This window comes from Cynocephalus volans, chromosome 5 (genome assembly GCF_027409185.1).
Source record: "Cynocephalus volans isolate mCynVol1 chromosome 5, mCynVol1.pri, whole genome shotgun sequence".
In the NCBI taxonomy this organism is placed as follows: Eukaryota; Metazoa; Chordata; class Mammalia; order Dermoptera; family Cynocephalidae; genus Cynocephalus; species Cynocephalus volans.
The window spans coordinates 143,359,926-143,387,437 of NC_084464.1; the positions used below are offsets into that span (position 1 = coordinate 143,359,926).

Consider the following 27,512-nt stretch of genomic DNA (forward strand, 5'->3'; position numbering starts at 1 on the left):
TTGGATGCTCTTTATTTCTTTCTCTTGCCTAATTGTTCTGGCTAGGACTTCTAGTACTATGTTGAATAAAAATGGTGAGAGTGGGCATCCTTGTCTTCTTCCAGTTCCAGTGTGATGTACCTGTGGGTTTGTCATTCATAGCCTCTGTTGTATTAAGATACTTTGCATCTATACCTAATTTGTTGAGCATTTTTATTATGAAGTGATTTTGAATTTTATCAAATGCTTTTTCTGCATCTACTGAGATAACCATACGTTTTTTTCTTTCATTCTGTAGATGTAATATATCACATTTACTGATTTACTTATTTTGAACCATCCTTACGTTTTTGAAATAAATCCCACATGATCATGGTGAATATCTTTTTGGTTTGCTGTTGGATTCAATTTGTGAGTATTTTATTGAGGATTTTTGCATATATGTTCATTAGGGATATTGGCCTGTAGTTTTCTTTTTCCTGTTATGTCCTTACCTGGTTTTGGTATCAGGGTAATGCTGGCCTTATAATAACAATTTGGAAGAATTTCATCCATTTCAATTTTTTCAGATAGTATAAGAAGTATTGGTATTAGTTCTTCTTTAAATGTTTGGTAGAATTCAGCAGGAAAGCTGTCTGGTCCTGGGATTTTCTTTGTTGGGAGACTTTTGATTACTGATTCAATCTTGTTACTCATTATTGGTCTATTCAGGTTGTCTATTTCTTCTTGGCTCAGTCTTGACAAGTCATACGTGTCCAGGAATTTTACCATTTCCTTGAGGTTTTCAAATTTATTGGAGTGTAGTTGTTCATAATAGTCTCTAATGATCCTTTGTATTTCAGTGGTATCAGCTGTAATGTTTCCTTTTGAATTTCTAATTTTATTTTTTTGGGTCTGTTTTCTTTTTTTCTTAGGTAGTCTAGCTAATGGTTTGTCAATTTTGTGTATCTTTTCAAAAAACCAACTTTCACTTGATTGATCTTTTATATTGTATTTTTAGTCTCAATTTCATCTATGTCTGCCCTGATTTTTATCATTTCTTTTTTACTATTTATTTTGGGATTCGATCATTCTTGCTTTTTTAGTTCCTTAAGGTGCATTGTTAGGTTGTTTATTTGAGATTTCTCTGTTTTTCTTTTCTTTTTTTTTTTTTTGCCATAGGCATTTATTGCTATAAATTTTCCTCTTACTACTGCCTTGGGTGTAACCCATAGGTTTTGGAATGTTGTGTTTCTGTCTTCATTGGTTTCACAAAATGTTTTGATTTTCTTCTTAATCTCTACTTTGACCCATTGGTCATTCAGGAGCATGATGTTTAGAATCTCTCATATGTTGGTGTTTTTTGGTGGACCCAAATACAAAGCCCTACTGAAAATGCCTTTATAAGTTGAAACAACAATACATGATTGTCTCTGTCTGCATACTGTCCCTAACTTATATACTCATGGTATGTATCCACAATGCTGCATTTAGATTACTTGGAATGATGGGTTTGTTCCCAAACCAATTTACAAAATTCACTTTAACCCATAATATCCCTGAAGCCTGATACTATTAATACTTGTCCAAATACAGCCAAACACTGTTTGATGTTACTGGAGTAAAACACTTTCCAAGTTTTCAGATGAAATTGAGAATTTTAGGGTTGCAAAGGACCTTACCAGCCATCTATCTCTGTCTCAGGGCAGCATCCCTGAGAACATACAGTCATTGAGCTTTTTCCTGAACTTCTAATTTCCAGCTCTAATTGTTAGGGAAGTTTTCTTTTGTACTGACCTGAAGCAAGTTATCTTCAGTCTTTCTAGCCATCCCCTGGTGTGTGCATGAGTGTGTTGTCTCCATTCTAAGCACATTGTTACACGATGATCCTTCCATCTTTTCCAAAAGTTTTTTCATTCCCTTTGTCTATTTTCAATTTCAGAGTTTCTTACCATAAGAGCATCCTGAATTGTCTATAGTACTCAGTTTTTATTGAGTTCCAGGCCCTGTGTAGCACGTCCTGGGGACAGAGAGATAAATAAGTAAGACAAGTTCCCTGCTGTCATGGAGTCCAATCTCCAGTCCATGTATCTGGCTATACTTCTTATGCCTTCTCTTAGCTGTTTTCAATGCTGAGCTAACATGGTTATTTTTCCCAAAATTCTTACTACTTGCACTTCACCAACCACATTTTCACTATTTAGAATCAAGTCCAGAATAGGAATTCATTTTGTTATTAAGTAAGAACTTATCAATAGGAATTAAGCATCTTGTAAATGTCTAGGGAGTTGAAAGTTCCCCATCAATACTCTGTCACTTTTCTGCTCATTTAATGTTCTACCTGTGGAAAACATTACCCAGATCCCTCTAACTGGTGATCTGTTTTACTCCTTTATAATATATTTAATGTTTCTTACTATGTAACCAGTTCTACATATTGTCCAGCATGTGTCCCATCCGCTCTGTTCCGTGAATTTCCCTGTGTATGTGTACACCTTCCTCATACAGTCCTGACAGGCATTTTCCCTCCTGACATTAGACCTCCCCTTTGTGTCAGATCTGTCACTTTTAAGTTGTCAGAAATTCTGTCCCACTATGTCTCGGTGAGTTGCTTTCTTGTGTTGACATCTCCATTTACCTCTTCTTCCGTTTAAAGAACTCCAAACCCATACATATTATGCCTACACTTCCTGAATGCTATTTTCTCTGAAAGCACCAGAGATCTCTAGCATTGTTATTTTCTGTTCTAGCTGCTATCCTCCATGTTACCTGGTTTTATACTACGATCTGGGTGCTTTTCCTCCCTCCCTAATTCAACTTTAAGCTTCTCTTCAGGAGGCCGATTCAGTGAGTGTCTTCCCAGCGTATTATTTTTATTTTCTTGGGAAGGATCCCATGTCTTGCCAGGCTAGTATTATTGTATGAATGTTGTGGTCCAGAAAATCAGACCTTGTCTTCAACACCATCAATTCAAACAGCTTCTCACTTTATCCTCTCTTTTCACATATCATGAGCTTCAGCCAGAAGGGAAGAAAACCACACCCCACCTTCCATGACTTTCTGTTTCCTGCTGACTGTCTTCTGACTAGCTGGACCATCCAAATTGGGAAGACAATTCTTCTGGGGAAGACAATTATTTCTATTTTAAAAAATTAGTAGATGAGTGTTTGAGGAGTCTTGGTGTGCCTTCCTTCACGTCTTAAGCAACACATTGTGAGTGTGGGCGAGGCTGTCATCTCAAGCACCTCAGCAAGAGCTCCTTGGGGACCCCTGTTTGACTTTTGTGCTGGCTCTGATGGATTCTCCTTGTCACATGTTCATACAGCAAATGTTTACTGGGCACCTACCTCGTACCCAGATGCTGTTCTAAGCACTAGGGATACAGAGTTAATAAAGGAGGGCAAGTCTCCGGGCTCAGGAGCTGGTATTCCAAGAAGGAGTGTTGTGGGGGAAAAATCAGAGCAGATATGGAGATGGAGAACAGTTGGTTACTGAAAGGAGGAGTCCTTGTCCTTTGTGCTTGGCTTGGTGTCTCTGCTATACCACTCTTGCCTCCTGTCCAGTGCCAGATCCACACAGCATGTGAGCTTTCCCTCTCCTTGTGTTAGCTTTTTTCTCCTGTCAACCTCTTGACTGTAGTTTTGGTTCCTCTTTTCTTCTTCAAAACATTTCTCTTTGTGCTTTCCTTAATAATAACTATTATTTTTCCATTTCTTCTGGATATCTTTCATCTTTTCCAGACCAGAGCAAAGGGAGCTGTTTCCCAGTCATTTTGCCTTTCCTTTTAGTGGGAAAACTGGTTTATATTTGTAGCTTGCCTCTTGGTGGCTCCTCTCCAAGGAAGAAAAATAGAGATCTTAGCCCAGACATTGCTAGACTGATTTCTGTCCAGTCCAGACCATGTGGTCTCAAGGTTACTAGTAGCAGCCCCTCTTGGAAACATTCTCTGTAAACTGCCCCCAGCAAACTGGGCCCTTGGGAATGAGGCTTTTTGCGGAGTACAGGTTTGTGCCAGATGTGTCAAACCCTTGCCCTTTCAGAAAACACAAATAGATTTTTGACTTTTCTAAAACTTTTTTTGCCTTGCCTCTCTCTTTGGCTGTGGCCATGGGTCAATGAGCCTGTAGTCCATAGGAAGGTATATATATTCTCTTTGACAACTCAGGTGCAGGCTCGGAGATTTTCTTAGAAGTAGCTGTGGCGTGACTTATGTGGGAGGCAAATATGCAAAGGCCTCGTGGACGAGTTCACTCTCTGTCGCTGCCTATGGGATCATGACCTTTTCAAAAGAGGTCATCCTCTTTGTCATTCATCACTCAGGTTTTTTTCCTTGTTTTTTACGTGTGGTTGTTTGTGTACAGTTCTAAGAATTTTAATATATGTATAGTTTGCGTAACCACTACCACACTCAAGATATATCACAATTTCATCACTCCCAAAGTCCCCTTGTTCTCTCCATTTATAGTCACACCCTATTCGCACCCCTCCCCTGACCCCTAACCTCTGGCAACCACTCGTCTGTTCTTCATCACTGTACTTTTGTCATTTCAAGAATGTCATATAAATGGACTCATTCAGCATGATATCTTTTGAGAGTGGTTTCTTTCACTCAGCATGGCACCTTCGAGAGCTTCCTCCAGGTTGTTTCCTGTATTCATCACTCCTTTTTTATCTAATAGTATTCTATTTTATAGGTATACAATAGTTTGTTTATTCATTCAGCTTTTGAAGGGCATTTCCAGTTTGGGTAATTATGAATAAAGCTGTTGTAAACATTCTTGTATGTTTTTATGCGAGCAAATTTTTCACTTCTTTAGGGAAAATATGTAAGAGTGGGATTGTCAGGTCATGTTTAACACTTGTTTAACTTTATAAGCAACTGCCAAACAGTTTTCCCGAGCTGGGCATTCCTACCAGCAATGTCGGAACGTTCCAGTTGCTCCACATCCTTGTCAGCACTAGGTATTGTCATTATTTTTTATTATTATGGTAAAAAACACATATAATAAAATTTATTATCTTAACCATTTTTAAATGTGCAGTTCAGTACTGTATAGTATATTTATATTGTTGTGAAAACAGATCTCCAGAACTTTTTCATCTTGCAGAACTGGAGCTCTGTACCTATTAAAAAAACTTCCTTTGCCCCCTGGTAACCGGCATTCTACTTTCTATATCTATGAATTTGACTACTTTAGATCACTCATATAAGTGGAATCGTACAGTATGTGTCCTTTTGTGACTGGCTTTTTTCACTTAGCATAATGTCCACAAGGTTCATTCGTGTTGTAGTATATGACAGGATTTCCTTCCTTTCTAAGACTGTGTAGTATAGCACATTTTGTTTATCCACTCACTTGTCGATGGGCATTTGGGTTGCTTCTGCCTCTTGGTTATTGTGAATAGTACTGCAATGAACATGGATGTGCTGTCATTCATGTTAGCCATTCTAATAGGTATGTAGTGCTATTTTGTCATGGTTTTAATTTGCATTTCCCTAATGGCTAATGATGTTAAACTTTTTTTCGTGTACTTATCTGCCATCCATATACTCTCTTTGGTAAAGTTTCTGTTCAGGTCTTTTGCCTATTTTTTAATTGATTATTTGTTTTCTTACTATTGAAAATTGAGAGTTCCTTATGTATTCTGGATATATTCTTTGTTGCGTGTGTGATTTGCAGATATTTTCTTCCAGTCTGTAGCTTGTCTTTTCATTCTCTTAACAATGTCTTCTGCAGAACAAAAATTTTTAATTTCGATGAAGTCCAATTTATCAGTTCTTTATAGATCATGCTTTTGGTGTCATGTCTAAGATCTTTTTGCCTTATTCTGGGTCACAAGATTTTTCTCCTATGTTTTCTTCTAAAAGTTTAATAGTTTTATTCTTCACATTTAGATCTATGATCGATGTGGAGATAGTTTTTATGTAAGATGTAAGGTTAGGTTCATTTTTTTTTGCATATAAATATCCAGTTATTTCAGTACTATTTGTTGAAAAGACTATCCTTTTTGTATTAACTTGCTTTTGCACCATTTTAAAAATGAATAAGCAAGTTTTTCTTCCATATATCCTCCTTGGTAAGGATCTGTTCAAGTCTTCTGGCCAATTTTTCTGGGTAGTCTGTTCTCTTAACGGTGAGTTTTCAGAGTACTTTATATCTTCCATATTTCCCTTTGTAAAATATGTTATGTGGGGATATTTTTTGCCAGAAGATAGCTTCTTTTCATTCTTTTATAATGTGTTTTATGGAGCAAAAGTCCTTATTTTTGATGAAGTACAATTTGTTATTTTTTTCTTTGCAGATCATGTTTTTGGTGTCAAGTATAAGAACTTTTAACAGCATTTGTTAAAAAGACTATCCTTTCTTCACTGAATTTGTATCTTTGTCAAAAATTAATTGGCCACGTGAGTGGTCTATTCCCGGACTCATTATTCTGTTCTCTTAATCTTTGCGCCTTCACCAATATCACACTCTCTTGATTACTGTAGCTACATCTTTGTCTGAAAATGAGGTAGTGTGATTCCTCCAACTTCAGTCTTCATTTTAAAATTGTTTTAACTAATCTTGGTGTTTTGGGCTTTTTTTTTTTTTTTTTTTTGCCTTTTATATAAATTTTCGAATCAGCATGATTATATTCTCAAAAAGTTCCCTCTGGGATTTTTATTGGAATTGCATTAAATCTACACTGCAATTAGGGTGAAATTGATATCTTTTCTATGTTGAATCTTTTAATCTATGAACTGGTATGTCTCTCTATTTAATTAGCTCTTCTATTTCTTTCATCAGCATTTTGAAGATTTTAGAAAACAGTATTAGGTTTATACCTAAGTGTTTGTTTTCTTTCTTTCTTTTTTTAGCTATTGTAAGTGATACACTGGTACATATTTTTTAATTTCAATTTTCAATTGTTCACCACTAGTTTATAGAAATACAGTTTTATCAGGCTACCTTGTGAAACTTACTTATTAGTCCTAGTAGTTCTAGTGAATATGTCGTAGGATTTTTTACATGGACAATTACATCATCTGAAGGACTGGCTGTATTTTGTTCTTTCTAACCCGTATGCCTTTTATTCTTTTCTCGCCTCTTTGCACTAACTAGGACTTCTTCTACAGTTGTGAATAGGCAAAGTGAAGAAAGGAGACATCTTTGCCTTGTTCCCATCCTTAGCAGCGAAGGGATCCAATAAGGGTGATGTTAGCTGAAGGTCTTTTGTAGATGCACTTTACCAGGTTGAGGAAGTTCCTTTTTATTCCCACTTTTCTGATAATATTTATTATGAATAGATGTTGAATTTTTCAAATGCTTTTGCTGAATCAATTGACATGATCACTTGGGTTTTCTTCTTTAGATAATTATGATGGTTTATTACATTGATAGATTTTTGAATATTGAACCAGTTTTTCATTCCTGGGATAAATCTCAGCAGGGTGTGGTGTATTATTCTTTTTACATACTGCTGGATTTTATTTGATAGTATTTTGTTGAGGATTTGTGATATTGGCCTGTAGTTTCTTTCTGTGTGCTATCCTTGTCTGGTTTTGTTATCAGAGTGACACTGGCCTCAGAAAATGAGTTGGGAACTGTTTCCTCCTTTTCTATTCCTGGAAAAGATTGTATGGAATTTATGTTGTTTCTTCTTCAAATGTTTGGTGGAATTCACCAAAGAAACAGTGTGTACCTGAAGATTTCTCTTTTAAAAGGATTTTTAACTGCAAATTCAATTTCTTTAACAGTTATAGGACTATTCAAATAATCTCTTTTATCTTAGATGAGCTTTGGTAGGTCCTCTGGTGCTCCAACTTGGAAAACAAAGCAAGGCTCTTCCTCTAGATTTCTTCATGGTTAACTAACTACGTTAACTCCATCAATGAAGTTCATGTTCAAATGTCACTTCTCATGAGGTCTACCTTGATCATCCTATTTAGACTCTCTCCCCCAGCCCTCTTTTTTAAAACAGCCTTGTTGAAACATGATTCATATACCATACAATTCACCCATTTAAAGTCTGCAATTTGATGGTTTTTAGTGATATTCACAAGCGGTCATCACAATCAATTTTAAACATTTTCATCATCCTAAAAAGAAATCCCACACTCATTAGCAGTCACTTTCCATTTTCCCCAATCTCCCAGCTCTGCTTTCTATCTCTATAGGTTTGCCTGTTCCCGACATTTCATGTAAATGGAATCATGCAATAGATATGTGGTCTTTGTGACTGACTTCCTTCACTTATATAATGTTTTCAAGGTTATCCATGTTGTGGTATGTATTAATACTTCATTCTTTTCATTGTTGAATAATATTTCATTATATTAATGTACCACATTTTATTTATTCATTTGTCAGTTGATAGACATTTGGTTTGTTTCTGCTTTTGGCTATTAAGAGTAATGCTGCTATGAGCATTTGTGTATGAGCTTTTGTATGGACACATGTTTTCATTTCTCTTGGTTATATGCCCAGAAATGGAATTGCTGACTTATGTAATAATTCAATGTTTAACATTTTGAGGAACTGCCAGGCTGTTTTTCCAAAGTGGCTGCACCATTTTATATTCCCACCAGCAGTGTGTATGAACATTCCAATTTCTCCACACTCTGGCCAACATTTGTTATTATCTGTCTTTTTTATTATTGCCATACTGGTGACTGTGAAATAGTTCCCTTAGCACTCTTGATTCCTCTTTTTCTACCTTACTTTTTTCATTTTCCGTAGCTCATTTTACCTTCTAACATTTACAAATTATTTCTATTGTTTATTATCTGGCTCCCAGTAGATTATAAATTCCATGACGACAGAGGTTTTTGTTTTCTTCTCTGATAAGATCCGGAAGCTAGAATAGTGCCTGGCTTATGTTAAGCATTCAGTAAATGTTTGTTAAATGAATGAATTAATGAAAGGCTCGTGATGGGCCTTATCTTGTCATGTGAACCTTTGTGATTTGGAAAGTGCTAGAATTTGGGGGGGAAATGACTATATCCATTTTCAATCCTTCTTTATTGTTCATATCATCGAGAACTGCTTAAAAGAGCCTTAAGGAACCTTGAAAAGCCATAATAGACAAAATGAATATTTCACCAATTTAATGGATAGAGTATGACCTATTCTTTCATGAATGAATAATGAACTTAAGCAACTGTGACTGCTCTGTATGGCAACATTTTAAAGGTCAATGTGGGGCATCATTGGCAAAAAAAAGGAGGCAGCGTGGGGGTTGTGTTTTAGTTCAACCATTTGTATATCTGTATATCTTACACTAGAACCTAATCAGATCAAATAAGTGTTTAAAATTTGGAGGCAAGAGAGATAACATATAATAATTTTACCATACATATTTTTTGACATTCTTCTATTGTTTTTCTAAAGATATATATGATGGTGTTGAAACAGATTTCTTCTATATTCATTCAATATAAAGGAGACTAAATATTCCTCTTCATTTTTTTCCCCTCCCATTAGAATGAATTTTTTTCTTGCCTCAATCTTTCTATAAGTGGATGGAAAGAATCATTATGGCCCCACCTTTTTATTTATGGAGCATTTATTATTCACTATAGGTCTATTCTAGGGGTAAAACCCATTTATGGGAAAGAGTAATATAATATGAGTGCTGACTCTGTGCATTTGTCATAATTGAAATTAGTGGTTTCAAAAGTATGGGAACCTTCCATCACGGGTTGAAAATAGCCAGCTGCACAATAAATCGCCAAGCCATCGGGGCCCAACTTCTACAGAAAAACATAAACCATAAAATCTTGTTTCTAAATGGAGTTGAGGAGACCCTTGCTTCCTGTACATTCTGGAAAATGGAATATTGTTTATTTAATCCAAGCTGAGCTTCGGATTTAAAATTGTTGCACTGTAAAGCTGATTAGTATTTCAAGTTTCCAGTCTTTTCCAGGGGGAGTTACATTCTTCTAGTGCAGGTGAACTCTGATAAGCAAGGCATTTTTACAAGCATTCTATGAAAACATTCTCAACCGAGCCATGGATGCTACTGCTTTTGCTGATTTCTAATTACAAATGATTTTATTTAAAAAATAACACCCACTAGAATGAAATGTAGAATTGTTAACTTACTTTGCTTTTTTATTTCATCACGTTTGTTTCCTAAGGGGGATGTGGTAGAAAGGAGCAGTGTTTCTGTCAATCTCTTAATAAAACAAGGCTTCCATTGGGATGAGACAAAGTGAGTTTGTATTGCTTTAAGAGAGGACTCGATTGTTTATAATCCTTACTTGGGTGGATAATTTCCTAATTTCATTTTCCCTTGGAGTGGTGCCACTTTAAACACTTTTAAAGGTACTACAAAACTCCTTGTGGCCTGGGTCGGAGAATTCATGTCAGGAAAGTCCATTATTTTATTTCCTTTGCATATTATTTCCCTTTGTGATTTTTTTTTTTTTTAATCCTGTTATGCGAATCTAGTTCTTATCACTGAAGGCTAAGTCCTGGAAAATATTGGTTTTGGCTTACATATTTTCCTGACTTGATTCCTACTTAGAATATAAATTGAGATCTTAATTCCTATTTCTTTTGTGTTAAGTGAAAGGAGTTTGCCTATCTAGGCTTTAACACTTTTGTCCCAAGTTTTCTTCAATTACTTCCCAAATTCAGACTCTCTAGGTTTTTTTGAAACCGATACTAATGAAGTTGCCTTTATTCCAAAATGTAAGTTTATTTAGTGTCTATTATAAGATAGGGCATAAGAGGCCATACGAGAAATATAAGAGAATAAAAAACATGGATGGAAAGAGGATTGGATACTAAATAATAGTTAGAAAGCTTGTTATGCATCAGTGTAGATAAAATTCCTTGAGAATTACTTTTGATTTATTTTTTTAACCTCAGCGTTTATATAGACCTCTTAGTCCAAAAATGGTTACAGTTTAATTATTTAAAATTGTGGTAGAAAGAAACACATAATATAAAATTTAGCAGTTTAACACTTAATTTTTAAGTGTATAGTTCGTTAGTGTTAAGTATATTCACGTTGTTACACGATAGATCTCCAAACTCTTTCATCTTGCTAAACTAAAACTCTATACCCATTAAACAACACCCCCTTCTTCTCTCCCCCCAGCCCCATAATGTGTTTTTAAAGAAAACCTTAATGAATCAAGTGCAAAACATTAGTGACATCAACTAGAGTTTAAGCACATATTTTATTTATTTATTTTTTTAGCAGCTGACCGGTAAGGGGATCCAAACCCTTGACCTTAGTAATCACATATTTTAAATCAGATGTTGACATATTGCTGGCATTTTGTAGTCCTGAGTTTTCCAATTTAATTCAATGCTAGAAAGTTCAAATTAGTTGCTACCCCATGAGGTTTGAACAATGTTCCCTTTGGATAATTTGTGTAGTTTTCTACATATTCAGCATTACGAAGTAAAGTGGATTTTGTTTGGTTTTGTTTTGTTTAATAAAAAATAAAAAGCTCTTTTTCTGTTACTCATTTGAGGTTTTATTTAGGATTAAACTTAATGTAGGAAAAAGGTATGTATGTGGATATTAGTAATGATAACTAACCCTCATTTAGTTTTTACTGTGTGTCTGATGCTGCTTTAAATGCTTGTAATCTTCCTAATTACTTGATGAGGTAAGTTACTATTATAATCCCAATTTTACTAATGAATAAACAAGTGAGCACAGAAAAGTTAAATAACTTGCCCTGAGTTCCAGAGCTTGTGAGTAGCATAGCCCGTATTTGAGCATGGGATGCCTGGCTTGAGTCTTCATTCCTAACCCCTGTACTATGCTGCCATCTAGGTCAATGAGCATATCAAAGTGAGAATATCTGTGGATTATTATCGAAGGGCTGTACAAATGTAAACAGGAGAAAATGGAAAGCAGGGGAGAAAGACTAATATTTATTTGGTCTGTACTTTACGCGAAATACTTTCCAAGATGTTTTAATCATCCTAGTATCTATTCAAGTTAGGTTTTTCTACCTCTGTTTTCATGTGTGGAAACAAAGGCTCAGAGTACTTTAGGAGCTTGTCTATGGTCACCTGCTAATAAAGTGCAGGGTTTGGATTTGAACACAAAGGTGTATTCTTAAGAGGACTAGAATACATCCTGTACAGAAGTATTCTATTATGTAGATGTCAATATAATATAATGTAATATATAATAAACTTCTATATAAATATTGTATAGAAATGTTTATTCTATACCTCTATGTAAATATTATATAGAAGACTATTTTATTATATGTAATATATAATAGATTTCTATATATAGAATATTTCTACATAGAACATATTCTAGCCCTCTTAAGGATTTATCTATAATGTGTGCCTGTATATTATATACAAGCCTATTCTATTCTATTGTGTAGAATAAACTATTATACATAGTATATATTAAGAGGAATATATACTTCCTGATCCATTTTCTGTTTTTCAGACTTTTAATCCTCAAGAAGATTGATGAGACCTTGAAATCACGCTAATAATCAGAAAATTTGAAAGACAGAGTAGGAAAGTTGGCAATTGAAAGACGGCATTATGTCAAAGTAGAAAGTTAGCTTTACTATCAAACTTTAAATGTTATAGTTTCAGTGCAATGAAAAAGTACATTTCCCCAAACCCTATTTTTTGTGTTTATCTTGGCAAATAAAACTTTAGTTGACGTTCCCCTTTGTTCTATCACTTCAAGATCTGGCAGGAATCAGGTGTAGTTTATCTCTCCTGGTTTAGCCTAGGCCTGGACCGTTTTTCCAAAGGAAGACTGTTCCTTACAAATACTATGCATTCTGTTCTGTAGGCAAGAGGAACGTGTAAAATGCTCAAGAAAATAAACTCTGTAATCCTCCTAAGAAATCTAGTCTGATTAGGTATGTATATGAAAATAATAAACATGGGTTTTGGGAAATTCCTACTCAAATCTTCTTACTAAGACTAGTTACCCCCATCTATTCATCTGAGTTGGTAATGTTTTAATACGTAGAGTTCATAGGTTAACTAAATAAGAACAAGCTTTTAAAGATTATACATTTTCTCCCTCCATCCTCCCAAAATTGGCCTAGGATATGAAGAATTTCAGATGCCTTTAATCCAGAGCAGTAGAATTAGAAATTTAAATGAGTGGAAATGTCTGTGTCTTATTTTAGGATAGTTTAGTATCACTAAGATCTTTTTCATACCTAATCTTGTTTGCCAGTGACTGCTTGATCCATGGTGGAAAGAGATATTGTCTCATCTCGATCAAAGTTGTTGAGTCCCTGAAACGAGAGCAGACATGGGGAAGGGTATCAGAAGAGCAGGTGTTCTGGATCTTCTGCTGTAGTTGGTATTGATGACACTCTTCCAGTTTGACAACCTCATCACCATATAGAGCTGAGATTCATTTTAAAACCAGCTCTATAACCTGTTCTTGGTATGAGGTGAGAATGTAGTTACTCTAGGGATGATTATCATTATTCTTACTTAAAACATTGGTCCCCTCCATGTTCTCACTGTGTCTTGGGTTTACTATCTTTTATTGTAAAGAAACAGGAGATAGAAACACACAAGCTTTTCATTTCACTGGATGTATCTAAAAGCACCTGTGTGAGGCATTTGTGTTTCTCATAAGTTTGCGAGAGTCATCGTGGAAGGAGGAAGGACAGGCAGTGTTTCACGTAGCACGCAAATCCTGGCCTCTAATTACCCTCCTGAGATTACTTATACTTCCTGGCCCATCTGGGATCAAGGACTTGCTCATTGTTCACATCCTGAACCTCCGTCCCTTGGGAGTAAAAACCACAGGTCCCCTTGGGCTGATCTGCTAAGGCCTCTCCCATCTTCCCTCTTCTGGAAACAGCAGTGGTTTTGACTTCTGCTGTTTGCACAGGACAATCACCTCTTCACTCCTCCCACCTCCACCTTTTCTGTCACCCCCACCACTTGAAATTTTAAAAGTGTTACATACAGTTGTTTAATGAAAAAGCATGATGCTGAATGGTTTGTTACAACATCCTACCTTTTATGTAAAAAAGAGGAAAAATTAAAATGACGTGGAAAGAGTAAGAATTTTTACTGTAGCCTTTTATAATTTGAACTATGAGAATGCTCTACCATTTAAAAATGATCCATTTAATATTAACTTGAAAAAGTTATTTTACTGTCTAATGTCTTGAAGAAAAATCAGAAAACATTGTACCTCTTGTGGGAAAGTTGAAATCTTTGTAATTATCAACTGATGTTGGAGAATGCAAAGCATTAGGCCTTGGGTTCGGCACACCTGGGTTCAACCAGATTCTGTCTGTGTGACTGGACAATATAGTTGGCATAAGTCTCCATATCCTCACTTGTGTAAGGGAAATAAAAATAATAGCTTAACCTGTCTTGCAGGGAATCTAGGGAGATTGATGAGAAAATAAATATAAAATGCTCTTTTAAGCACCAAATAAATAGATGACTGCTATTAAGTTTCCAGGGGAAGTTGCGACACTAATTTCCCAAGAGGAGGAAGGGACATAGATCTCTGTATCTTCCTCTTTCTTAAGGCCTAGCCAAGTTTCAAACTCTTCACGGGGAAAAAGAAGATCTGTATAGATCTTCTTTCTTATTTCTTCCCTGAAAATCTGTAGACTCTTTGGTCTCTGCTGGAAGAAAATTCAATTTAAAAACATTTTTATGACAGATTTTTGATTATGACACCAGCTCTTTATTGCTGATGAATCATAGCAAGCTTAAGGAAACAGGGAATTTATTGGTTCATGTAACTGAAGAGCCCAGGAGCACACAACATTTAGGCATGGTTGGATCCAGGAGCTCAAAAGCTATGATTAGGAATCTGTCTGTCTCCCTCTTTTGAGTCTATGTTCCTCTGTATTGGCTTCTTAATTTTATTCTTTTTTTTTTTTGGTTTTGTTTTGTTTTTTAAACTTAAGTTCTCTTCTTGTGGAGGCAAGGTGACCACGAGCAACTCTAGGCTCATACTCAGCAAGTTTTAACAGCTCCAGAAGAGCCTGCTTTCCCTCTTGTTCCAGCAAAATTCTTGGGCTCAGGTCTTATTAGTGCAACTTGAGCACGTGCCCCCTCTCTGAACTAATCACCAGTTCCAGAGAGATGCTGGGCTCTGATTGGATAAGGCTGGGAGGCTGGAGCCTAGAGCCCAGGGATGGGGTCAGCCTCACACTGAAGACATGGACTAAGGGCGGGGGGGGGGGAAGGTGGTTTCCCAAAGGAAAAAAATCAGGAGGGCTGTTTCTAAAAGAAGAGAAAAGATGCTAAACATGCCTTCCCTGCCTCTCCCCCCAAAAGACACTTTAGGTGCCCAATATCTATGGGTGATGAAATGATAAACAAGACATACCACATAGGGCTTAGACTAGAACTGTGTGAATGTACAACTACATCCATAAGAATTTAGCAATGAACAATGTTAAGTGTTGTAACAGAAATAATAGTAATGGCTAATATTTACTGAATACTTTCTAGATTCTAGGTTTTGGTCTAAGCACTTTACCTGGTTTAACTCATTTAATCTCCAAAAGAACCAGAAAGATAGCAGCTGTTATTTCACTTTGTAGATGGGGAAGTTGAGGCACAGAGAAGTTACTTAAAAGTGTTTGAGGGGCACAGAAAAAGCTAATTCTAGCCAGTGAGAATAGTGTGATTGCCCTGCAGGGGGCGCTGTTGGAAGAGGACCTAAAATTCTAGAAAGGATTTCACCAAGGATGATAGAAGAGTCAAATTCTAGGAAGAAGAAACAGTAAAGGAAGGAATGGAGATAAAGAGATGCTGGAGATGTTTAGGAAATGGTCAGAAGTAAAGTTTGACTCAAACATTGAGCTTGTAAAAAGAGGTGGGAGAAAACCAGAAGAATGTTTAGTTGGGACCAGTCATAAAGCTTGGCTGCTGTTCTCATGCGTAAAATTTGTTCTGTACCCTGAAGGATTTTTGAGTAGGGCAGCGGCCTGATCGGATAAACAAGAAAATGACCAGACCCCTGAGTGTTTTTAGGTGGGGATGCTGGCTTTATTTCCCTGCCTTACATTCTTGGGATGTTTTGGAGTGTTTTTGCAAATGTCCTGTCTGGTGGCATTGTGGTGGTTATTTCTTTAAATGACTTAGCTCTTGCCCTAGTGAAGGGCTTTTTTAAAAAGAGACCATTTTCTGACATTCTGTTTTCTGTAGCTGCTATTAAAGAGGGGTAAAGTCAAGCCAGGCTCTTATAGAACACTTTCAACACAAGACAAGTGGTTTTCTGTGTTTCTGCCACAGTTTTACAGTGAGTCCATTCAGTCCTCAGAACCAAGAAGATAACATGGCACACTTATTTAATAGTCTGCTATTTGCTCTTCTATTTTGTTCAGTCATTAAACAGTGTTAGAATTGAAAATTAGGACTCTTTTCTTCGCCAAATGAAAACACAAGTGACTTGTTGACTACAAGATTTACTCTCACAGATACTTCCAGAGTAATATGAAATCCTGGCCAAGTATTCACAGAAAAGAGCTAGTGGTATGTGCCTCAGCCTCTTTTCCTGAATGCAGGCTCCACAGCTGCTACTCCATGCCCAGAAGGACATCATAAATCATTTATAATTTATGAAGAGCCCCGTAGTATGCTACACCCTGCTAGTTGCTAATGTCTGTCCTCTGCACACTATGATTTCCCTTCTTCAGTGCATACAGAGACTTTTTCAGATGATGCATAGGACAGAAAGCTGAGAATTTTCCCTTTGACTGGCCCAGCCAAAGAGTAAAGGAGAGAGAAGACAGAAGACTCTTGTTCCTTAAGGTTTTGCCACAGCTTTATTTTGCATTCTCCTAAATTGGAGGCAGGGAAGGGGCAGAAAACAAGACCACTATCATTATTAGCCTATTTTCTTTTATTCATTTATTCAACAAGTACACATTTTTTTTGACTGCCAACAGCCACAAGTCACCATTGGGGACACAGCAGTAAGCCAAAGTTTTGGTTCTCACTGAGATTACATTCACACAGGTCAGGAGGTGGGCTGTGTCATACAGCGAGCATCCTGCGTCTGGGTGTTTTGAAGCAGGTGGGCACATGTCCGAAGTGTCCCTGAGGTGACGCCTGCTCTGTGCGGCACGTTGGACTAGAATGACCTTTTAGATTCATTCCAATGCAAAACCCCTCCGAGCTCATGAAAAAGTGTCCAGTGAATGTGCTCTGCAAACATACAGACACTATGTAAACATGAGGCACATATTTTAAAAGGTGAAGAATGGGATACTTGTACTTCTGAGAGCGGTGGTTGGAATTTTGTGCCCTAACAGCATACCTTCCATGCTCCACCGCCTGCAGTTTGTTCTTGTTGGCTCTGTACACAGTTATCTGCATTATGTGTTAAAAATGCTCTCAGCCAAAGACCAAACAAACAGCCAACGGCATTTTCCTATCAGGGCCTGTTTACAGGAGGTAGAGGAGGGGGGCAAGGCTGTTGGTTCTGATTCTTGGCAGGAAGCCAGAGCTCCTGCTTCAAAGCCCCAGAGTTTACAAGGAAGAAAGTGGAGGAATTTTTAGTTTATAAGAAAGAAAGAGGAGGAATTTTTAGCTGAGACTTAAGTTAGAATTAAAGCAACAGAAAACTCAAAACTAAAACTCAAGAATCTACTGGAATCCATAATAAAAAGGTAGAAAACAGAAACAAAAGTGGGGTATGTTCCAGGCTCGCAGATGATTTTTTTTTTTTAGTGCAAGAATGAAAATGTCTGAAGGTGCTCAGAGCAGAGATTACAGAATAGCCTTGATTAATGATACAGAATCACACAGCATTTCAGCTAGACAAGCTGTTCTTAGTGATCATTGGGTCTTGTCCCTTATTTTACAGATAATGAATTAGAGGCCCAGGAACTTGAAGTGACTGCCCAAGGTCACCCAACTAGTTGTAGGAGTTCTGGGACTAGACTCCAGATCTCCTGACAACTATTTTGTGTTTTAGTAACTTTACACAAGGAGCAAACAATTAAATTCATATGAGCAAAGGGTGGACAGGGTAAGAAGGGCAGCCACAAAGACTGCATTCTGAACTGGCAGTGCATTCGGTTTGCCACAATGTGGCCTGATCCCCAGGGCCAGTGGCACTTGCTGTTGCAGTCGCCACCTCCAGCCTCAAGCTGAGGGCAGAAGAGCTGCCAACTTCTGGGCCTGTCCCCAGGAATGGGGGCCATGACAACTGTTGCAAGTGACCTGGTCCCCTTAGAGTCCAGTTGAGCACGAATGGCTTGTCCAGTCCTTGGGAGGCTACAGTGGTCAGGGTCCTTCCAAACCACCTGTGAAATCTCAGCAATGTTTCACCTGTCACTTTGGGTGGTGTTATTTGGCTTCCTAGGTTAAAAGGGTTCTCTCCTCTTTGACAAGAGTTTGAACAAACTGAAACTGTATTTGAATATCAGCACTCTTTTTACATAAAAGAACTCCCCTAGAAGAACTGGTCACCCAGTTAACTTTGGTCACTGAAATCACTCACTTTTAGGGCCGGCCCCGTGGCGCACTCGGGAGAGTGCAGCGCTTGGGAGCGCAGCGGTGCTCCCGCTGCGGGTTGATATCCTGGCCTGTGTGCTCACAGCGCGGTGCAGGCGACACCAAGCCAAGGGTTGCAATCCCCTTACCGGTCACAAGGGAGGTGAGGCTTCTGGGAATGTCTCCATTTAAACCCGTAAGATGTTCATTGTCATTCTTTTGGCCATTCATTTATTCATTCATTCACTTTCATGTTTGTTTATATTCTGATTCTATCAAAAAAAAAAAAAAAAACAACCAAAGAGCATACATTCTGTGTATAAAATATAAATGAAGTCAGGTTGCAGAGAAGGAGGAGACAGATTCCATCCGTGAATTGTCATAGAAAATCTGTGTTAAGTATCAAGTCTACTCTAATCTTTCTAGCAACCAGCATAAAGAAGGAATATACAATTCCTAGTTATCAGAAAGGAAAAAAAAAATCCTATTTCTTCAAGAGAGACTAAGTGTTGCTATTCTGGAGCTCATGCCATTAGTTTACACTTACTGAAGCCTTTTGTGTGCTTAATACACAGCTCACTGCTCAAGGCACACACTCCCACCCCCTCTCTCTCTTCAGTGCCTTTGCGTCAGGCCACCTTGAGTACCAGAGAAGACATGTTCTTATTGTTATCAGGAACTCCCTTTGTATATGTCAGGGCATGGCTTGGGATAATGCACTTTAGTCTGGCTTAAGTTTAACTGAAATTATGTTGTCCAGAGCTCCAGGATTTGCAGATTATGAGGCCAGGGGTAGGAATCTTAGGGAGGGTCAGAAATCTAGTCCTACTCTGGCTGCCCAGTCTGCACAGTGTACATTTCCTTCTCCTCAAAGTGCTCAGAATCCCTGGTCTGGCCCTTCTCTGCTGTGTCAAAGTGTTTTTTTGAGCAGAGCATCTGAAAGGAATACGGCAGAACACACTCTGTGGAATGTTGACTCAGAAGGTCAGGACATGACATGACCACATGTTAATTTACACATCTTCTTGGCCCCTGAGAGTGGGGAATGGAGCTAGTGGTTATGTAGACTTGCAGGGCTCAGGAAGTAATATTATATGCATATAAGGTGAATCCTACTGAGGTCCCAACCCTGAGCTCCTAAGCTCCATTCTGAAGTTGTACTAGGAATTTCAATTTTTACAGAAGAAGGAGAATTAGTGTTGAGATTTCCATCCCTTTACATGCCTGGAAAGCTGCCTATTTTAACTCCTTTCTCCATCCTTCTAAGACTTGGGGTTTGACAGGGCATATACAAGAATCCTATAGAATGTATGAATATGGTAGAGAAAAGAGTCACAGAAATCTGATGTGTTTAGTCTTTTGTGATAGATGGTTTGAAAGAGAAAATACTAGAAAAGTAGTCTTTTCTGTCTGGGATTCAGATGAGTTACCTGAATATTTACTAAAAGTTTATGGGTTGTTTTTATTCGTATAATCATACATATCCTCTACATGCACTGCATATTCATAGAAACATATGTATTAGAATGCATCTTTACTAAAGAAAAGAATATTTGAGAGTGAGACGTGGCCTTTATGCTATGCAGTTGGTATGGAATAATACATCTGGATTCATGGCTAAAAATTATCATTTGAAAGATCAGGGACTGTGGCCGGGCTTCAGGTCATGGGCTGGTGTCATTTGACCTTGTCCGAGCTCTATTGATGTGGACACCAGTCACATGTTTTGGTAGGCAACTAAAAGAACAGGTTTGAGCCATCACGTGAACAGAATGAATGTGCCCAATTCTACTTGGAATGTTTACCATAATTATCTTAAGCAATGACTTGATTCTCACGTGTGCTTATTCTTTTTAAAAGTGTTAGAAAGGAAGATATCCACAAGACAAAGTAGAGAGGAGCTGATAAGAAGGGGAGTTCTTAAGGAATTGCCTGATCAAGGTGAGGATATTAATCATACATTTAAAATAATTTGATCCTTCCTTCTTTGGTCTTTCTTTCCTTTTCTTTTGAAATTTAAAATGATCATGGTCTTTGTCAGATAAAGCAGTGAGTAATGCACTCCAGGAATCTTGCTTTAATTCAAATGCCCTTGTGGGCTGCAGAGAATCTGAGGTATTATAGAAAAGAAATCTAGTGACTTTTCTGGCGAATTCTTCACCATACGTCACTCAAAAGCCAAAACGCTACAAAAGTACGTCTGTGGCTAGAGATACAGATAAGATACAAATGCTTTCGTGACTCTCTTTTCTGGCCTTTGGCTTCAATCTTTCTATTCAAGTTAAATTCTTGTTTGAGTAAATGCAAAATTCTAGCTTGATTCATGCCTTATTTGTTTCTTAAGACTACCACTAAAAGAAAAGAGAGGAAAGAGATAGCAATGTACCTCCTTTACATTCAATAACACACTCAAATGTACAATTGATAAGGCACAAATGGGCAAATTAAATTAATCTGCTTTGTACATTCTCTTAAGTAATGTTTCCAGTTTTGTTCTCTTTTCATTTCTCTGAATCTACTTGCCCTCTCACCTTTCCACTAACAATGATTATTTTCAAGTATGTTTTTCCTGACCTCTAGTCTTCTTCCCTTTTTTCTCTATCCTTCAAAGGAGGAATCCTGCTCAAAAAAGACAAGAATTAGATAGAAACTGAGATTGACCCTCCAAAGAAGATACCAGCATTGGTCATTTCTCCAAATCAATAACACTGAATGATTTTCATGGCTCCCAGTACTAAACCTAAAGAACATTTTGTTGCAACATTGTTGGTTTATCTCATACATCCCCTTTATCCCCCAAACATTTACTGAGGTAAAGTATTAGTATTGTACTTTCATAGGAACAAATAAAATGCTATTAATTTGCAATTGAAATAATAGTACATCTCTTTTCCTGTTAAATGTTCCTTGCAAAGAACTTAACAATTTTTGGCATACACTATTTATAAATCAAAATGACATGATTTTTCCAGCATCTGAATAATTCCACACTGGAGCTGGGAAATGCTTTACTGTTTTACTTTTGCTTCAAAAAAATGGGGAAATCTAGAATGAAGAATACCTTTTTTCTCAAGTCTGCACAATTTTAGGCATTTTACTTCAATTCCTGGCCTGTCAAACTTTTCTCACTCTACTTAATGAATGAACTTTATGTTGTCCCTAATTTTCTATTACCTTGACGCCATTTATTTCCTGGGACTTTTAAAAATAAAAAATGCACATCCCTAACTTTTTTAACTTAAAGATAGGCTTGGCAATACCACAATTCATCTCCTGTTCAATCTCTCTGGAGGTGGTAGAGAAATTATATCTCCACTGAAAACTGAACATGGAGCCATCACCTTTATGAAGCGGTCCAAATACATTTGCTTGGTATCCTATATTTGGAAATATTTTAAAGACAGTAAAAAAGGAACAGTTTATGATTGAAACTTAAAAGGTTTGAAGATCGAGATTAAAGGCCCATTTTTTCCCAGTTAAAAATTATAGATAGAAAAAGATTTTACTTTTTCTAAAAACAAGTAGCAATGGTCAATTTAAAGAAATGCTTAGTTTTGCATGGTTTTTCTTCTTCCTTATCCGTTAAGCTATTTGTATCATCATTTGTTACAGTTTCTTGGGCCAACATACACTTATTTCTCAGAAATCTTCCTCTGTTTGACCTTTTTTATTTAACTTTTGTAGCTGAATATTAAAAGTTTTAAAACATAAAAGAACAAAACAGTTTTTAACCTAAATATAATGTAATGGGTTTGGGAATTAATGTTTGGGAAGTTCCTATATTGAACTGTAGAAATTACCTAATGTTCGAAAGTTCCCAGAAATTCCTATTGTAAATGGAGTTCTTCCCCTTTTCAGCCAAGAGCTGGAGAAAATAGTTTTTTGTCTTTTTCCCAAAAACCATTATCTTGAGACTTTCAGTCTCTGAGATTGGAAGTTGCTGTTCCTGGAGACAACCTCCTCTCTTCTGCCAACTCATTCTTTGCCTTGGTCTTTCTGACCTTTCCTCTGCTCTTGACAGTGCTTGTCAATTATGCCCTTTATTCAAGTGAGCCAGATAGACTTTTTAAAATCCTCCAGCTACCCTGGGCTTGACCTCACCCCATCCTGCCCCACACCCTCACTCCTAGCTATTATTATTATTCCTCTTAGATGATCTGTTGTACATCAAGATATACCTTCATTCTAAAAGCTCAGTGATTGGTCTTCTCTCCTGAGAAGTCCGTGGTCTACACCAAGTTTGTTCCTTACATCTGCTTCTTTCTTCCCATCTTTTCCCTTAACTCGAGGGCATATAGGTGTTCCTGCCTGTCTTTTATTATTCCCTCCCATCGTGTACTTTTAACCTTCTGATGTCACCCACCCTTTGGTAATACATAATTTTCTCCTGTTATCTATTCCTGCTTTAACTATATCCCCAATACACTTGTTTACCAGAGAGGGGTTTACCAGTAAACTCCTTTAAACACTCTCATGCTCCTTATTTAACCACTTATTAATGTTTGTGCTTTATCTCTTGTTTCACTTTAAGCTTACAACTCTTTCTTGAGTTTTCTCTTTCCTTTGCATACAAGTGCTCCTGTGAGGATTGCTGGCCTGGGCCTCTTATTATAACCTGCAGCTCAGCTCAGCATCTTCTCTTGCCTTCCTTTGCTGCACTTAACGTTTTACTTACATATGAGGGTTCTTCAAAAAGTACTTGGAAAGATTTTTATTATCTTTTAGTTCCATTTTTCCAAGAACTTTTTGGAGTACCCTTGCACATATACCATTTCAAGGATTCAACTTATTTTAATTCTAAAACAACTTTCTTAGCACACAAAACCAGAAAACCTTTTCAATACACACCCAATTAATTAATCACTTCAGTTCTCTGTTTTATTCTTGAATTCCATATTTACCACAAACATGTCTCTTTTTCCTACTTTTTTTTTATATACATTAGTTTTATTTCATGCCTCAAAGTAAGTATCTTTCCACATTATGGGCTATTTATCATGCAATAATACAATTTCTTCTTGTGCCGCACCTATTTAATTTTCTCTCCAGTTTTTTTGTTCTAAAATTTAAAAATCGGTTATTTAACCTGCAAAAGAATTTTAATATAATAATGCTTAAAATAGTATTAAATTGTCATTAACATAACTTCAGTATATTTTAATTACCAACTAAAGTGAAAGAAAACAACTCTATATTTGAATCACCTAAAAACTAAGAATTTTTATGTACAAAAGTGGTTTTCTATTTTGTTTGGACTTTTCCATGCTGATATCATTTTTAGTTTGTCTGGATATATTGTCCTGTCTTCTTGAAGAATCTTTTGGTTCTTGTCGGTTTGACATATACTCTTTAAAAAACTCTCACATTAATTTTATTGAAATAGTTAAGATTGACTTGCAGTGGCATTGCCTTCAATTAGTATCTATTTTAGTTTTATGTAGGAATAAGATTATAGGTTCTTGAGAGTTATATGACTAAGCAATAATTGCTTTTTCATTTTGAGCATGACATAATTTTATAATATGTGTTTTACTTATTAAAATGTCATGTCTGCTTTTGTCAAGAAGGCCAATTGATTTTATTATTGAACCAAAGCAATTCAATCATATTTAATGAAAATTTGGGAAATACTGTCTGTTTTATAATGATTACCAAAATAAGTTTAATCAAAAATTTCGTAGAAACAGCTCTAAACATGCATTTCTTTAAGTTTACTAAGTCAAAACCTCAATTCATTAATTTTTCTCTTATAATGGTAGCAAAGCCTCCTAAATTTTTTCAGGTGTGAACTAGAATTAACCTTTTCAAACATCACCGAATCATAAGTTTCTGCAAAATCTCTTTAGAAACCCTCAGGAATTATGAAAGTTCAGGGGTTAAAATTAGTTATGTATGATTTAGGTAATACATTAGAAATTTTATTTTCAGCTGTGTTTTTTAAAAAGTCCATAATTACTTTTTGCACGTTTTTTCCCCCTAATATTTTCAAATTATTATTAAGCCAACTTACAGACTTTTGGGTCAGTTATATATAACAATTAGCTGAGTACATTTTAATCTTTTTGTAAAAAAGAAAATGAGAATAAAATTAACTTTGCTACCATCCTTTTTTAAATATAGAGTAGCATTTATATTACTATGTTAAGTTAATGTATCATATATGTAATATATTCTAGAGACAGTGGTGCTTGGAAATTTTCATATTCTCCCACTAATTGTTTGTCTGTGTAACTGCATTTCATGTTATTTGTGTACTTGCATTTACCTTGTGTTTTTGGTGCTTGTTAAAATGTTTTTTCCATTCTGCAGATTGTTTCTTTCTCCATTCAGTTTCTGAATGACAAAGAAACCCATAAGTATTGACCTCAACCAAACCTAAGCACAAGAACAGAGGGACTCTGCTGCCCTGGCCTATTGTGTAATTAAGATAATCATTCCTACTGCCTTGAAATGGTACATGAACATTCCCTTAATGACTGCTTTCCCCAGGACTAAGAATTTTCTAGCTCTTTTGTTTTGAATAAATTATTTAGTAAAACATGGTGAAACAGTACAGGGCACATTTGGTTCTCAGGGAATGAAACATGATCCCAAATCCTACACTCCTAGTAACTGGAAAACTGGTCTTTACAAAAGCCATCAAGTAAGACATCTAGGTGTTTCTTTCCCATTTTAGATGGAGATGTAACAGTTAACTTTGAAAGTTCAAACGGGCACATGATAGCCATCGGAGAGGAATCTACCCATGAGGAAAATGTAGTAAAGTCTGAAGAAGGTCATGGCTCTGTATCTGAAAAAACACCACCTCTGGAGGAAAAGGCAGAAGATAAGAAAGGTAAACTAAAGAGAAACCCCGTTATTATTTACTTTAGTACAGCTCAAGGTCAAGAACCAGGTCTTGGGCTCCAAATTGTGACTCTACAACCAGCAGCGTCTGCGGAGAGGTTTGCAAAACAAAGAGAGAAATGACAGGGGCAGAGGAATGGGATGGTTTCCTCAGGTAGATGCAGTCATTCTGTAAGCACGTCATTTGATATATTTTTTTTGTTATTATAGAGTGTTAATTAAAGGAAATAATCAAAAGGGGTGGTCTCTTCAACTATTAGAGATTTCTGGGAATATTATCCTCTTAGAAGCTTTTTTTCAGGATCTTAAATTACAAAGATCCTGGCGGTTGACAACTGGTCTCTGTGAGCATCTCTACAGAGAGGAAAACAAAACATGACTCTTCCAGCCCAACACTGTCTCTCCAGGAGCAGGAACTTGGCTGATGGCATCCTCATACCTGATGTTGTAGGTTCTAGACATTTCTGAGAGAGATCCAGGAATAGCTCCCAGACATGCCAGGGACTTTGGTTGCTCTACAGGCTGATTGCCACAGCCTCTGCTTGGTCGGTGATTTGCCTGTGCAATTGGAAATTTCAAAATGCGCCAGAGGCAGTCATGCTCTTCTCTGAAGGCTTCTTTAGAGACCTTGCTTTCTAGAGTGAATATGCTGTGGTTGATTGAGATACCTGCAAAATATATGTCTATCAAGGCCACAGGAACATTCACAGATTCCTGGGCATGGACTGATTACATCCAGAAGCCACTGCTGTTACCTGCAGGGACCTCCAGGCCTCGTACTTACGCAAACTTGAACTGAAGCTCCCACAAGGAATGGTTTTTATGGGAGATTCTAGATGATTCCATGCAGCTTAGGAGGGAATCTTCAGGAAATAAGTTATTTCTTGTTCTATAATGTCTGCCTCTGAGTTGGCAAAAATTTATCAAACCTAGTTTGGGTTCAGTAGACATTTTGAGAACTCTTAGAAACTGCTGAAAGAGAGCTTCTCTTACTCTACTCTTGACCCAAATCCTCCAAAGACAAAGGAAACAAAAGAGCATTTGATGGCCCTATTAAACACAGGCTGTAACTTAAAATAATCTTCTTTGGAAGTCCATAACCATTTATTATTTGGATATAAATTAGCCTTTAAAAGTTTTAGAAACCTATGTTAATAATCTGTTGGAAGTTTATTACTTTGTTTTATTCAAATATTAAGCATAGTATTCGTAGGGCTTTTCTACTTAGTCTTGGTCCATTGAAGAATTCTGGTTAAGCTTATGAACACTGGTTATGAGAAATTAATTAATACTTTTAATGATAGCATTCCTGGAACATGAAGAGAAAGTAGACTTAAATAAATTTTAAAAGGATTCAGTTGAAAATATTAATGCAAGTAGGGATGTTTTTTGGTTTTTTGGGTTTCTTTTTTAAGTTTTATTGTCCTGTCTCACCAAACTGTTAAAGTTCAAATCCGTCTGTGATTTGTCCCTGCCACAACCTTCTCACATTCAAGAATCATGTCCTTCGTTTTGTCACAGTGCTATCGTTAGTGCTTGCCTGGCCTGTGTAGGGTGTCAGTCACTGGGCTGGCCAGACTTCAAAGGAAGTTTTTTCCTTATCAACCTAAAAAAAGTTGCCGACAGTTTTATGATAATTAACCAGCAGACCCTGATGTTCCAGAAAGAAGGTGGCAGACCGTATAAGTCCATGAATATGAGTAGAGAGGTGTTTTTCTTTTCTTATTCTTTACTTAGAATTACATAGGGTCCAGGCTAGCATCTTACCTGGCGAGACAGTATGTGAGGTGATAGGAATGCTGGAAGTGCCCTCGTGCTCCTGATAAGGCCACGTGGCTCCTCACGTTGCGTGGAAGTATTAGGTAAGGAAGACACTTCCTGAGACTGAAAAGAATGTCACTCATGACATATGCAGAGTATTATGTTAAATAGAAAATGCCTTATGAACAAAGGTAACAATTTATTTCTCTGGAAAGACCATTTAATTCTGAAATCCAGCCCAGGATTCACTTTTGCCTCTGCTGCCCTTCTGAGCCCACTCCTCACACTAGCTCACCATCGTGCAAACCCACCATCCTGGGATCTTCTTTCACCCTCTGTGTTGGAACACAACGCTTCCTTTCTTTCTGCATTAAGGCAGCTTATTCAAGAGCATTATTTCATCTGTTAATTGGCTGTATTTGTAAAACCACATCATGTGCCCTTAAAGTCCTAGATGCTTATTAAATCTTCTTATAAGACAATATCTCAATACTTTCATATTTGAAACATCAGTGT

At 36.8% G+C, this 27,512-nt stretch overlaps 1 protein-coding gene across 4 annotated transcripts in view; it reads left to right on the forward strand.

Annotated features, from left to right (window-relative positions):
* PHACTR2 (phosphatase and actin regulator 2) overlaps positions 1-27,512 on the forward strand; it is a 128,714-nt gene that overhangs the window by 45,407 nt on the left and 55,795 nt on the right. For 3 of the 4 annotated variants that reach the window (XR_010023635.1, XM_063097471.1, XM_063097474.1), the window contains exons 3-4: positions 20,250-20,330; positions 25,066-25,224. Coding sequence is in view for 3 of the 4 variants with exons in the window: in XM_063097471.1 (XP_062953541.1) it covers positions 20,250-20,330; positions 25,066-25,224 (240 nt within the window). In the remaining variant the exon portion in view is untranslated. The remainder of the gene's footprint in view (positions 1-20,249; positions 20,331-25,065; positions 25,225-27,512) is intronic. The other variant, XM_063097473.1, reaches the window with a different exon arrangement.